The 15104-nt window shown below is 45.5% G+C and overlaps 1 protein-coding gene across 14 annotated transcripts in view; it reads left to right on the top strand.

Annotated features, from left to right (window-relative positions):
• Positions 1 to 15104, top strand: part of RNF17 (ring finger protein 17) — a 502688-nt gene that overhangs the window by 165501 nt on the left and 322083 nt on the right. For 9 of the 14 annotated variants that reach the window (XM_088458560.1, XM_088458571.1, XM_088458565.1 and 6 more), the window contains 2 exons: positions 6449 to 6514; positions 10687 to 10779. In XM_088458560.1, the coding sequence (XP_088314686.1) occupies positions 6449 to 6514; positions 10687 to 10779 (159 nt within the window). The remainder of the gene's footprint in view (positions 1 to 6448; positions 6515 to 10686; positions 10780 to 15104) is intronic. The other 5 variants (XM_088458561.1, XM_088458574.1, XM_088458569.1 and 2 more) reach the window with 3 other exon arrangements.

Here is a 15104-nt window from a genome sequence, read left to right as displayed (position 1 = left end):
CGGAATCCACTGGAGCCACAGCCAGACGCTGGACAGCTCACAAGGTAAGAGTGGCTCCCTGCTAGCAGGCAGTCGCAAGCACTGTGGTGCAGGAGACCACCGCTGGTGCTAGTTGTTAGGGCACTGGATGTCTCCTCGCCCCTCACTAGACCACCAGGGTTGTTACTGGAATGGGACACCATTTAATAGTGGCGCTGGCCAATACCCTGGGGTCCATACCAGTCGGGGAAGCAGGGCTCCTCCTGTAAGGCTCCTCCTCCTTCCCTCACTGCAGACCACGCGTCCCAGGTACATTCCTCCCCTCTCTCCACCTCGGCCATTTTATGCATTGCCAGCCTCAGCACAGCTCAGGTAAAGATATTGGGGTTTCTGTCTAACTCAGTATCTCGCTATTCAAAACCGGATTATGTAATTGGCTCCTGCCTGCTATCAGTAAGCTGGTTTGTTGAGCATTATTAACATTATTAGCCCACTTTTTCTACAGCATAGAGTGGTCTGGGTGCATGTTGGTATATTAATTTTGTGTGCCCTGTTGTTGCTTCAGCGCCTTGGGGACAAATATGTATGTGTGTGTATATAGCGGGTAAAATAAGTATTGAACACATCAACATTTTTCTCAGTTAATATATTTGTAATTGGGCTATTGTAATGACATTTTCACCAAATGTCAGCAACAACCCATGCAATCCACACATGCAAAGAAATCAAGCCATAGATGTCCGTAAATTAAGTTGTGTAATAATGTGAAATGACTCAGGGAAAAAGTATTGAACACGTTTAATGAAATGTATTTAATACTTCGTACAAAAGCCTTTGTTGGTAATTACAGCTTCAAGACTCCTCCTGTTTGGAGAAACTAGTTGCATGCATTGCTCAGGTGATTTTGGCCCATTTCTTCCACACAGTCTTCAAATCTTGAAGGTTTCGTGGGCCTCTTCTATGAACTCTGATCTTTAGTTCTTTCCATCAATTATCACTTTGATTCAACTCAGGTACTTGGCTGGGCCATTCTAGCAGCTTTATTTTCTTTTTCTGTTTGAGATCATTGTCTTGCTGAAATGTCCACCCTTGTTTCATCTTCAGCATTCTGGTAGATGGCTGCAGATTTTTATCAAGAATATCTTGGTACATTTTTCCATTCATCCTTCCTTCAATCAAAAGAAGTATGCCAGTACCGTATGCTGAAAAACCGTCCCACACCATGATGTTCCCACCTCCAAACTTCACTGTTGGTATAATGTTTCTGGGGTGATGTGCAGTGCCATTTTTCCTCCAAACATGGTATTGTGGCATCCAAAGAATTCAACTTTGGTCTCATCTGACCAGACTATATTCTCCCAGTATTTCACAGGCTTGTCCAAATGTTGTGCAGCAAATTTTAAACGAGCGTCCGCATGCTTTTCTTCAGCAATGGAGTCTTGCATGGTGAACGTGCACACAGGCCATGACTGTTGAGTGCATTACTTATTGTTTTCTTTGAAACAATTGTACCTGCTAATTCCAGGTCTTTCTGAAGCTCTCCACAAGTCTTCCTTGGCTCTTGGACAACTCTTCTGATAATTCTATATACTCCTCTGTCAGAAATCTTTCGACGAGCACCTTGTCTAGGCCAGCTTATGGTGAAATGATCTTTCCATTTCCGGATTATGGCCCCAACAGTGCTCACTGGAACATTCAGAAGTTTAGACTACTTCTGTAACCAATGCCATCAGTAAGTTTTGCAACAATAAGGTTGCAAAGGTCTTGAGAGAGCTCTTCGCTTTTACCTATCATGAGATGTTTCTTGTGTGACACCTTGGTAATGAGACACCTGATCAGTTGGGACTGAACCAGTTTATATTTGCACTGGATTGCTTTCTAATTACTGATAGATTTCTGCAGGAGTCTTGGTTTCCATGCCTTTTTGCCCCTCCCTTTCTTCATGTGTGCAATACTTTTTTTTTTTTTTTTTGTGTGTGTATACATAGTTTTATTACACAAAGCCCATTTGGACACTTTACGTGAATCTTCTGATAGCACACTAGCTGCTTATTCCTTTTGTGTGTGGGGATTTTCTTGGATTACCAATGTCTTCCAAAAATAGAGCTACCATGGAGGTGGTGGCTCCAGTGATGGGCACTTGTACAAAAAATAAAATAATATATATGTGTATGTATATATGTGTGTGTATGTATGTATGTATGTATATATATATATGTATATATATATATATATATATATATATATATATATATATATATATATATATATATATATATATATATATATATATATATATAAATAATGTGTGTGTGTGTTTTTGAGCATCATTTATTTTCTTTGACATATGGGGATTTCTGCAACTCAGGATGTCCAGAAATAAGACTACCTAGGAGTAAGGAGTCTTACCGTATTGCGCACATATAAGAAGTGTTACTATAATTTCTCCTCAGGATTCGGAGCACGGTGGCCTTTGCGTCTGCTGCTTTACGGCACCTCACCAGGTGACTTCGCCCATTGAATCCAGTCAGGAACCTGCTTGGTTGTCCCAGTTAACACTGGTAATGTTAGTTTGTAGACAGGAATTTCCATGCTCCCTGTACCTGCCGCGGGTCTCTGCTTTTCATGGTGGTGCCACCCGGGATTCAGCCATTTCCAACAGTCAGTCCAGTGGTCAGCTCAAATCCACGTTCTTTCAGCAGATGCTAGTGAAGGATAGAGCTCCCAGACATAGGCCTACTGCAAGCCTTACTCCTTTATCTGGGTTATGTCCCCAGTAGTCGTAGCGGCTCTTGTCAGAGCAATATAATCCCTTGGAAGACTCATAGAAAGCTTTCAGATCCAATGCCGTTGAAGACCGTTATAGAATTTCTGTCTTCCACTCAGCTGCCTAATTGGGTCATCATTTCTTTCTATTCCTAATACTGCATCTATTAAAGATCCTACGGATAGGAAGCTAGCAAATTTATTAAAAGCAATTTATGTGAATGCATGAAATCTAGCTCGTTCTGCTCTTGCATCGGCTTGAGTGGCTAAGCGGTCGGCCACTGGGCAGACACTTTGGCGGAAGGGCTTTCCTCTGGCACATCTCTATGGTTACAACGTTAGAGTGGCGGCTTCTTATCTCTCCGAAGCAGCTATAGATTCAGCCTGGAAGGCACACACTGATGAAGGACCTGGAGGCCCTTCCTTACTCGGGTGATGCTCTGTTTGGTCCAGAATTTGACAAGATAGTGGCCATGTTGACAGCAACTAAATCTACTTTCTAGCCGTCTGATGCCACACAGAGACCTAAATCTTTAGTATCTCGTTCCTTTCGTCCACAGGGCATGGTCAGAGGGCAGCCATATCCCAGAACCAGGGTTCAGCCTCTAAAAACTCCAAGCCCAGATGCAAGCAACTGGGGTCCACTAGACGTCCAGCTACCAATCCAGCGGACAAACCTGCAGCAGAATGGGGCAGGCCTCCTCCCGGGAGACATCGGAGTGGGAGGCCGGCTTCTTCATTTTTCGGCAATGCGGATGCATATAGACGATTGGCTCAGAGATGATGTACCTTAGGGCTATGTTCTCACTTTCAACAGCGTCCATGTTCTCTGTTCTTTTTCACCAGCCTTCCTACACAGCCAGAATAGGCAGAAGCTCTGATGGCATTTATTTGCTCTCTCATGGCCTCGGGGTCATTTGGTCACCCCCATACTAAAGAAGGTTAGGCTTTTACGCCAGTCTGTTTTGGCTTCAGAAACCAGACTACTTTCGACCAAATCTCAATTTGAAACCCCTTAACAAATTTCTCCATATTACCAAGTTCCACATATAGTCCCTTCAGTCCATCATTCTAGCATTGCAACCTTGGGACTTTATGGCTTTGTCGGATATCCCGGAGGCCTATTTATAATACGCTCCAGTTACCATCGCTTCCTCAGGTTTGCAATACAAACAAACCATTGTCAGTTTCAGGTGTTACCCTTTTGTCTGTACACGGCCCCTCGCGTGGTCATGAAGGTCATGGCGGTAGGGGCATCATGTATTCGATGCAAGGGCGTCAGAATCTTTCCTTACCTGGACGACGTGTAATCTGTGCTCAGTCTCCAACAATTCTCATAGATCATATTAATTTGACAGTAGAGCTCCTACAGTCCCACGGCTGGGTAATCAATTGGAGGATATCCACGCTACTGTATCTCAGTCCCAGAAGATGCTCCACCTGGGAGCCTTCTTGGATTCTAGAGCTCAGAGAGTCTTCCTCCCTCCGGACAAGATTTTGATCTTAGAACCTAGAATGGTATGCACCTTTCTCAGTCAGTGTTGGGTAGCCATACACTCGTGCATGCACATTCTGGATTAATGGGTCTCGACTTAGTGGAGTACAATGTTCCACTACCCACCTCTCCAAACAGTCATTCTGAATTGATGGATTGTCATGCCCAAATCTCAAGGCTCAGACTCTTATTCTTCCATATGAGGTACATCTCTTCCTGCTGTGTTGGCTCCTGCGCTCACATCTGAACAAGGGACGCCCCTTTTGGATCCAGGACTGGGTCCTACTTACCACTGATGCAAGCCTTCGGTGGTGGGGGGCAGTAACTTATCTAATCTTCAGGCCGTTGGATGTGTCTGGAGAGCCAGCTTTCCTTCAGCATGATGGTGTCTCGCTATGATCATCAGCTTCCAAGTTATTGCTCCTGCACCAGGGATCCAGAAGCTCTTCTGGTAGATGCACTGGCGGGTTCTGGGACTTTCCCTCTAATTTATGTCTTCCGTCCGATCTCAATGATTCCTTGGGTCCTTTGCAAGTTGAAGCTGGAAGGAGGCACTCTTGATACTGGTGGCTCCGAAATTGCAACGGCAGTTGTGGTATGCGGATCTTTTGGGCCTCTACAAAGACGCCCCTCTGTCTTCCACAGTGACTAGATCTGCTGTCTCAGGGCCCCTACTCCATGCGGATCTAGCCCATCTTGCTTTGATGGGGAGACTCTTGAGACGTCCATCCTAAGAGCTAAAGCATTCTCTAGGAGCGTTGTTCGGACCATGCTGCAGGCTAGGATGCCTTCATCAGTATGTATTTCTCATAGGGTTTGACGTACCTCTTTTTCTTGGTGTTTGACTACGGGTTTAAACCCCAGGACTTTCCGCCTTTCCTGTATCCTTTCCTTTCTGCAGTCAGGTCTGGATTTGGTACTTCGGCTCTCATCCTTTAAGTTCCAGGTTTCTGCTTGTCTCATTTTTTCAAAGTCAGCTCTACCATTGGAAGTGCACATTTTTTTCTGTGACTTCTCTGTTTAGCCACCATTTGTTTCTCTTGTGGCTCCATGGAATCTTTCTTTAGTTCTCCAAGCTCTCCAGTCAGCTCCATTTGCACTGTTAGAGACGGTGGTGTTGCGCTGGCTTACGTGCCACAATGTTTTTTTACTAGCCATCGCGTCAGCCCAGTGGGTGTCTGATCTGAGTGCCCTCTAGTGTCACTCCCCATTTCTTATGTTCCCTTTTGACAGGGCTGTATTGAGGACTCGCTTGGGCTACATTCCCATGGTGGTATCCCGCTTCCATATTAATAAAACCATACTAATTCCTGCATTTCGTACTACGGGTCCATCTCTGACGGAGGCTTCATTGTGGTGAGGGCTCTCTGGCTTTGTCAGGTTGACCAGAGTGATCCGCAAGTCGGACTCTGCTGTTTTATATTTTATATGAGGTTCATATGAGTTGCTTGGCTGGCTACTAAGCAATCCTTGGCCTCTGGCTTCATGTTTCCATTCATTAGGCTTCCGCTTTGGCGAACCTTCCTACCCCTGCTGTAGTGACTGCCCATTCCACCTGGTCAGTGGGGACTTTGTGGGCAGCATGCTGTGAGGCTTCTGCTGAACAGCTCTGTATGGCTGCCACATGGTCATCTGCTCATGCCTTCATCAGGTTTTATGCATTGATACTTTTACGCACCCTGACACCGCCTTTGGCCGTTCTATGCTCACTGCAGTTCAGGAGCGTCCCCGCCCATAGGGAATAACTTTAGGAAGTCCCAGAGTTGTCCTTGTTCCCCCTAGTGGAGGAAGAAGAAAAGGGGCCTTATGTCTTGCCTGTTAAGTCTTTTTTTTTTTTGTTCCAACTCCATAGGGGGCACAGGGCGTCCGCCCTGACGCACCTGTCTGTGGGGGATATTTTTTTGGTGACCGGTCCCGCCGTCCTTTCCATGGAGTGTATGGTTCAGGTATGTATGCCTGCCCTTCCTTCTCCTTTTCCTCTACCTCACAAACCTGCCGTGGGCTTGCAAATTAAACTGGTCCCAGTGGGTGGGGGCGGGGTATAGAGGAGAGGAGCCTGGGCTTGTGGGTAATTTCATGAACTATTTGGCGGCCAGACTTTTCTCTCCATGCTATACCGAGAGTTGACCCTGTGCCCCCTATGGAGTCGAAGAAAAAGACTTAACAGGTAAGATATCAGTCTCCTTATTTCTATTCATGTCATTCCAGATTTGATGGATCTTCATAATAAATTTGCTGTTGATTGCCATAAGAAGAGCACACATTTTAAGAGAGGTGAGATATTCTCCTGACATGCTCACAGTCTTGCATGAAGAATCTTTTCAGTTTAAAAATGAATTAATAGATTTTTTTTTTTTATTATAGTATGACATGTTTGTAATGCATGGAAATGTGTTCATATTTTTTTTTTTTTTGAGCATTTAAATGTTTGCTGTAGTTTTTTTTTCTCCGTGCCTATGTTTACTTGTGTTTGCTTCATGTTTTGTTTCTCGTGACCCTTCTAGGAATTATCATTTAGTTAAGTGAAGTCTGAAGCTAGAGGTCCTTCACAAACGGGCTCTTTTGTGATGCAGAATATGCAGCTTTTTATTGGAAAGAGCTTTGTGAGCCGGGATAGAAGTATTTTGGATGGTTGCACACTTGTGCACCACTTGATGGGAAAATTTAGTGTATTTAGGGTATGCATTTGCTAAGCTTGGATTTGATGTACTGTATGATGAGGGTTTGACTTGAAAACATTTTTTTTGAATGGTCTGGCAGGTTTAATGTTTTGGCCAAAGTCTTTGCATCACTAGTGCAATATGCTTTTACTGTACTTTAGAATAATAATTTTAGGCAGATTGCATTGCGTACATATGTACATTGTTTAGGGAATTTTTAAGCTGTTCTTGGGTGTCTTTCTGATCTTTCACTTGATTGGTATCTTCATTCCTCTTACGTACTATCTAGGGGACACTGTAGACTCTGGGTTCAGAAGGGAGGCTGTGGAGTTAGCACTAAACAGTTAAACTATTGGAGCTGAAACACTCCCTCGTTCTCTGAGCCCTCAGACCTCCCAACAATGCAGTTTTCTTCTTCCTCCACTAGGTGGCACAGGAATGACACTGGGATATAGCCTGGAGAAGAGAGTAATCGTTAATTAAATTACCCACACTCCCAGGCTCCTCTCCTCTATACCTTTTTACTTGGTCCCTGGCAGTGAGGTACGAAATAAAGTGTAGGAGCTTTTTTGTTTTGTTTTATTTTTTCTATTAGGTTGCCTGAATCCCCTTCTGAGATCAGGCTTTTGGGGAGTGGGGCCTCTGTCAGCACCAGCAGCCTGTCTCTGTCCGCAGCAACTAGCTCACTACGTCTGCTCTGGTGCCCTGTTTTCCCACCTGGAGGCGCTCCCTTACTACAGCGTCGCGTCCCAGGAGTCGTGGCTTTTTTACTTAAAATGTGTCCTCATACATCTAGCGTCTTTAGGCCATATGGTGTGAGTTACCTGTCGCGACTGAGACTCTCAGGTGGTGTACAGTACTTTAAAGGATTTGCTTTTAGGATGGCAGCTTCCTGAGTAATTATATTTACTACTATACTGTATTCTCAGTCTACTATTACACGCTTACAATGGATTCTAGGAGTTTATCCAATTTTTTGTTTAACAAAAAAATAATTTGTGTGTGCATGAGTATCAGTATAACTTGAAAGGGAGATAGCTTTCCCAAAACCAAGCACAGTGTCAGTAACTTCCTGTGCTCTGGCTTCCAGATGCCCAGTCCCTTGGGAGGGCGACAAGCAGCATGGCAGCTTCTGGGTCCGGAACATCCAATTCCAGTGGATTGCGGATCCCTGGATACATGGTCGGGCAGACATACGAAGTGTGGCGTGCTCTATCCTGACCTCATGAGGGTGGTTCCTGTAAATCAACAAGGCCTGGGGTTTTACTACAATCATTTTCTGGTGCACAAACCGGTCAGATTTGTTTAACCCATTCTAAACCTGAACTGGTTTAACCCTTACCTAGGGGTATAGAAGTTCAGTTTGTAATACCTGCGCTCCATCATAGCTTCAATGGAGGTGGGGATGTCTATTTGCACGTTATATCTGGGAACGGTACCACAAGTTTCTTCATTGTGATTGTGTTCCTCCACTTCCAATTTTGGGCTTTCCACCACACCCAGGGTCTTTACCAAGATCGTGGTCCCCACGATCACATTATTGCAACACATGGGGACCACTGGACGACTTGCTGATAAAGGTGGCGTCCTGGTCCCTGCTCAGTCAACATTGTGGGTTTAGGTGTCAATCTTGGCAGAATACTGTTGGAATTTAATCTTACCCAAGTCCAGCCTGGTTCCAGCTCGAAGGATTGTTTTTCTGGGGTTTCTTTTTGACACGTCTTCTTTGTCTTTCTTCCGGAAGAGAAGATTGTGGCCCTGCAAACTCTTGTGCGGTTCCTTTTGCACCTGTACCAGGTTTCCATTCTGAAGTGTATAAAGCTGCTGGGGAAGATTGTGGCTGCCTTCAAGGTGGCCCTCCTCGCTCGTTCCATTCCAAAGCTCTCTAACATCATACCCTGCGGAATTGGAAAAAATAGGATCCTTGCCTGGACAGACAGTCCTTTTGTCACTTCCGACACTCCAGTCCTTGGTTTGATGGCTTCATTCCCCTAATCTGTCCCAGGTTGACAATGTTCAGTCTTTGATTGGACCCTGGTCACGACATATGGCTTTTGGGCAGGAGTGTACGTCGACCCCGGTCCAGTTTCAGTATGTTTTTGGCTCCCTTTCTTTGTGCTGTTAACTGTGGTGTAGTCTCATCACGCTCAATGAATCCTGCGGGGCAAGCCTCTACGCTTTCAGTCGGACAGTGTCACGGCTGTGGCATATATCAACCAGCAGGACCAGGAGTCACTAAGCTATCTTGACAATAACCTTTTTTGCGTCCAAGTTGAACAAAAAGCTGCTATGTTACGGTGCACAGTCCAGGGAACCTCAGACGACCCTTCTCCATGCTGCCTCGAGATCCGGTGCTTCAAGCTGGAAAAGACTTATGTTATTATAGGCCAGTCCGCATAGGGCGTGGTATGCAGACCTTCTGTCTCTTCTTGTCAAACCATAATGGCGGCTGCTAGTGTGGGACAAGCTGCTAAGTCAGGTCCTTTCCTGCACTCTATTTGACTGCTGGATTTATCAGTGTGGCACTTGAAACCAGAATCTTGAGATCTGAGGGATTCTATATTGCTGTGATGTGGACTATACTTAAGGCACCTAAGCTGGCCATTGCAGCCATTTACTACTGTGTGTGGACTTCTCAGTTCAGCTTGCTGTGTCTCCTTTGCTTTTCACAGGTTGGCTCGGGCTTTCTTCTTTTAAATGGTAGTTTCAGCATTGTTGGTCCTGTCTGGGCTTTCTTCTGGACGTTCAGATGTTTATCTAGGATGTGTTGCATGTATGGCCTCCGTACATTCTGCAGGTCCCATTTTGGAACCTCATTTTGGTCTTAGCAGTCCTTTAGCCAGCTGCTTATTAGCCTCTGTGTCATGGCTGCCGACACTTGAGACTCCTGGGAGGAGGCAGGCCTACTAGGCACAATAAACTGGGGTGGCTTTAGGAATGACCTTTTCATGAAATCTCGATAGCACAGAATGAAAGTAAATAGAATTTATTCACAGGAGAAATATAATGGCAATGTCTCACATAAAGTCTCAACAACAGTAAGGTTCACATAAGCAATAATGAGTATAGGAGAAAACCCCCCATATAGTCCTTAACACAGAAAAGTTAATATGGTAGGGAACCCCGAGTCCAGTATGAGGCTAACACCTCAGGATGGTATAGAGGAACTTCACCTGGGTGGAACTGTGTAGTGATGGAGATCCGGAGCAGGGTTGAGCCCTGTGATGCGGTGAGGTCGGAGCAGGGTTGAGCCCTGTGATGCGGTGAGGTCGGAGCAGGGTTGAGCCCTGTGATGCGGTGAGGTCGGAGCAGGGTTGAGCCCTGTGATGCGGTGAGGTCGGAGCAGGGTTGAGCCCTGTGGTGCGGTGAGGTCGGAGCAGGGTTGAGCCCTGTGATGCGGTGAGGTCGGAGCAGGGTTGAGCCCTGTGATGCGGTGAGGTCGGAGCAGGGTTGTGCCCTGTGATGCGCTGGGCACCGCTCCACGCTGTCAGGGCTGCCACTGACCTGCATCCTGGCGGCGCGCAGTCTCCTCACATCGCGGGTGACGTCATGATGATCTCCGCGAGCTACTGGTAGATCGCAATCAACTATTTGCCCAGGCTTGGACTAACCCTTTGGAAAGTAACACAGGTTTTTTTTGTTTTCTTTTTAATAAAAACTTGGGCATTTGGAACAAAATTGTTGAAGTTGTTGAAATGAATTGGTGAAAGATAACCCAGACAATGATTTTAAACTGTTATGTATTTTAAAAGCTGCGTTGTAGCTGAATAAACTTTTTATATGAAGTTCCATTTACAGAATCAAACAATTCTAAACCAAAGAAATTCAAGAAGAGCCTGAAGAGGATTGGCCCAACTGATCCATTTTGCCAAAAGAAAAGTAAGTGACTCTTTATTTAATTTTTTGTTTACATATGAATCCTCACTTTTGCCTTGTATCACTGGGCCTAATTCAGACCCGGACGCAAGCTGCCAATGATTTCATTATGCGCATGCGTCCCAAAGGTCGATTTGTGCGCACCACAGCGGATTATAACTGCAGCTGGTTGGTGCCTCAATAGACAAGCCTATTGGCTGTACAATTAGCATTATTTTGCTGCTTTGTGTTCACCTCTAAATCGCTCCCGCTGTCTCTAAGAGATTTGATCAAATGTTTTACTTAGTGCACAACTTGTAACATTTGTTTGATCTTGAACACTAAAACGTCAGCCACTAAGAATGGGTTATCATAGTCAGCGACTGAAAGACTCCTCTTTCTACGGTAACTCTACATTGGATGTGTTTTTTTTTTTTTATATCAAATTTATTTAAAATTATTTTTGCTTATATAAGTCTTTCGACAAAACTTCATCAACCTACAGCTCTTCACTTATCTCAAAATATTTCCTAACTCGACCCATCTGCATTGTACAGGAATTCCATCTCTCATCTGTACTCCTTTCCTGCTTCCATTCACCATTACAGCATTACTGTCAGGCTGCAGCCACTCTGAATTTTCTTCTAGCTTTCAAGTGAACCCTTGAAACTTTCATCTACAGGCTGTCACGGTCTGAATATTTTGTAGATCTGGCTCGGGACCTATGGATCTGTCCGACGTGCATGTGAACACCATTGGTTGATCCAACTCTGGCTCAGTTGTAGGAACAGGAGCCTGGACACGATTGCTAGTGTAGGAACTAGAAATGTGTGCCGACCTCCGTGTTTTGGATCTGCACCTTGTTTTGGATCTTTCCTTGGTGTTTCTGGTTTTGGATCTGTATTTTTCCAAAAAATGAGATAAACTGCTAAAACCACATAATTTGGGCCTGGTTTTGTTCCTACAGTATTAACCTTAATAACAATCGTTTACTAGCATTTCCATGCATTTTTAACCACCTCACAGCTCACAATATTGATTTCACTATTTTTCACCAATATAGACCAAAGGTTGCAGCGAGCTGGCTGGCTAAAGTAAGCAACAGAGCAGCGGCACAAACGTCCTAGATTTTTTTAAACTGTTGTGCATCTATGAAACCTTGTCACACAGTAGTGGCAGACAGGATGGCAGTTTAAAAAACTATAATACTGTCAGTCGGCTATGCCCCAAATTGTGCAAAATGTAAAGAAAAGAGGTGCAAGATAGAATTGTCCCTCCCATCCACTCTTATATGGGATATTAAAAAGGACATGCACAGTTTATCAAACCAAGCACATTAGCGACTAGGACTGACACTTTCATGGCTGAACTTCTTGGTTTGTATGGGTCCCCACAAAACATTTTTTGGAAGGACTGCCTTCAATTAGTAAGGAGGAGGTTGATGATGAGGGTGTTGGTGGTGGAGATTGCATGTGCTGGTCTAAACTGCTGGTAGCTGAAATTGGACTGCTTGTTATTAATTTACAAATTATTATAATTTTGTTAAACAAATTGCATGAACTCGCTGCAAGTGACTTAACAGGGAGGAGGTGCCTAGATGGTTAACGTCCCTTCCTCTGCTAACTTTGGCTTTACAAATGGAACAGATTCCTTCACAACTGTTGACAGAATTTAGATTATAATAATTCCACACCCAAGACGTGGCTCTTCTGGCTCCTGAGCCAGAACTGCTGCCACTGGTGGCAGATTTACGCAAACAAAATCCTCATCATCAACATCCTCATTACCGTCAGATAGGACACAAATATCCCCCTCATCCTCCTTTTGCACTTCCTCCACACTATCATCCTCATTTTCTATTATTTCACCATAGATTACTAGCACAGCCGTCATGGCATCAGTGATCCGCTGTGAAACTGGGTGACAGCTGTTATATTTGCTTCTTCTATCAAAGGACTGTTTAATAGTCCTTTTTTTTTCAATTACTACTTGTAGTAGTCTCTTTGGTCCCTTTCTGAGATAAAGATCCACCCCCAGCAGCAGCAACAGGCGTAGCGCTCAAGGATCCTTCTGAGGAATAACGGATAGGAGAGGAGTCAGTCATGCTTATGAAATTGGATGCAGGACTACTTCCGATCACGATTGAGGTAGATGATGATGATGGTGGTGGTGGTGGAGATTGCAGGTGCTTGGATCCAGAGAGAAGGGAGCAACTAGTTGACACTGGACTGATTGTTAAGTTTTTTTATAGCCAAAGTTTCTAAATTTGAAAAACACTTTTCAATTCGATGAATACGCTGCAAATCACCTAACAGGGAGGAGGTTCCTAAATGGTTAAGGTATATATATTTCTTCAGGGTCTATAGGGTCCACAGGGTTGACCTTGGGGTATAGCTGGATCTGGATCCACGGGCACCACGCAGTTAAAGCTTTAGCTCCCAGGATGCACTGGTTTCATCCTCCTCTATACCCCGCCCCCAAGCCACAGGCACCTCAGGTTTAGTTGGCGCCCGGCCGGAGTTGGGTCACCTTTATGTGCAGGGAGGCTGATTAACAGCCCTTAAGCTTTAATTTGAGTTTGCTAAATTTGTATTTTTTTTATGGAACTCTTCAGAGCGGCAGCGTCGGACTGTCCATCAGACGTCCAAGCTGCCGCTCCTACACCCCGCCGGTGCTGCGATGCCAGTGCAGATCTGGGGATCACGGTTGGACCCCAGAGTCTATGTTAGCCAGGCTAAGGAGGATCCCTAGACTGCTGCCGGATCGACTGGGAGCAGGTAAGGATCGCCCGCGTGTGTATCATGCAGTCTCCTGCCGCCAGTCTCTGGGGACAGACCGAAGGTCTAGACCACCAGGGATTAATGCGGCAAGCGGGAGCCGGCATCCCAGGGGTTAATAGCCGGCTAGGGGAGGCAATCTTCTCTGTTCAACGGCTCCTCCCCTCAGCTCAGCGTGCCTTTCTGTTCGGGTCTGGCGTCGCTGAAGCTGCTCTCCTTCGGCCACTCCTCCTCTGAGGTCTCCGGCAGCCATCTTTATTTCTGAAGTGCCAGCGCTGATCTCCCAGGCTGATTGTAGACCGGTCCCCCTGTGTACGTCTCCCCTGCAAAAAGACAGTGTATACAGCACTATAGCCCTCCCAGACACTTAATCTGGGCAGGTTGATTGTAGTGTAAAGGTGCAGTGAGTATTACTTCTGCATTGTATGTGACTTTTGCTAGCGCTGACTGTCTTTTTTCTAATAACTGTCAGTCTTTTCCTTTCCCTTTCTCTCTCCTACAGCCCTAACAGGTGTGTGTGTGGGAAGGGTTGCTCTGTAACCTCATTTATTTAGAATCAAGTAATTGTGAGGTTTGTCACATACAGTTGCTTGCTACACAGTGCCATATCTGTGGACCGGTGTGCTGCAAGCTTGTGGGTTTACCAGTGGTCTGCTTTTTGTACTTCCTCATATTTATATATCTGTGTATATATTTATATTTTGTTGGGGCCAATGTCTGACAAGGAATTTGAGCGCTCCGCTGCTCCCACTCTGATCTCCTGCAAGCGCTGCGCTACAGGGGTGATTAAGGAGAATGTATCAGCATGGGCTGTGTGTGGGGTGCTTTCAGTTCCCTGGCCTCTCAAACCCCCCAACGATGGGACAGGACCCTCCTTGGGTGATGGTTTCCCAGTAACTGGCCTCCATAGCACATCGCCTGGCGGTCCCGGCAGTTCTCCCCCAGATGGGGTTACCCCAAGCTGCTATTCTCCCATCGCAGGGTGTCCCGCAATTATTGCGGTTTTCCCCTGGGCCTCAATCTGTTAATACCTATCCGGGTTTGCCGCTATATGTGCAGCCTCCTCCGGTGACTCAACAGTCGGTCGTCCCTTTTCAGGGATTTACATGAGGGGGTCAGCCTCCCTGGGTGGATGTATTTTCTAGTTCAGTCAAGAGTTTGGTGCTTCATCTTCAGCTTTTCAATCTATGATAAACCCCAAAGGGCGTCTAAGCGTCCCGTGATGTCATCCCAGTCTACGCAGTTCTCAGACTCTGAGGCATCCTCTGATGACTGGGTATTTCATGAGTACTCTGGATTCCCATGTCCGGGAGATGGAAACCAAGTCTTTTATTAATGTACCAGCATTTGCAAGGTCGGTGCGATCCATTCTTGACATAGAGGATGACGCCCTATCCCCTAAATCCAAATTCCCAAATTTCAAACATGCAAAGGTGAATTCAGCTGTTTTCGTCTAGCTGACCAGTTGACTGACCACATGGCGGAAGCCTGGCAGTCGCCTAGTAAGAGGTTCCAGCCGCAGAAACATTTCGCGTCTAGTTACCAGTTTCCTGCAGGTCATTGCAAGACGCG

Source organism: Taudactylus pleione, unplaced genomic scaffold (genome assembly GCF_031769625.1).
Source record: "Taudactylus pleione unplaced genomic scaffold, aTauple2 ptg000842l, whole genome shotgun sequence".
In the NCBI taxonomy this organism is placed as follows: Eukaryota; Metazoa; Chordata; class Amphibia; order Anura; family Myobatrachidae; genus Taudactylus; species Taudactylus pleione.
The sequence above is the reverse complement of the archived record's forward strand: the minus strand, read 5'-3'. Positions and strand labels throughout refer to the sequence as shown.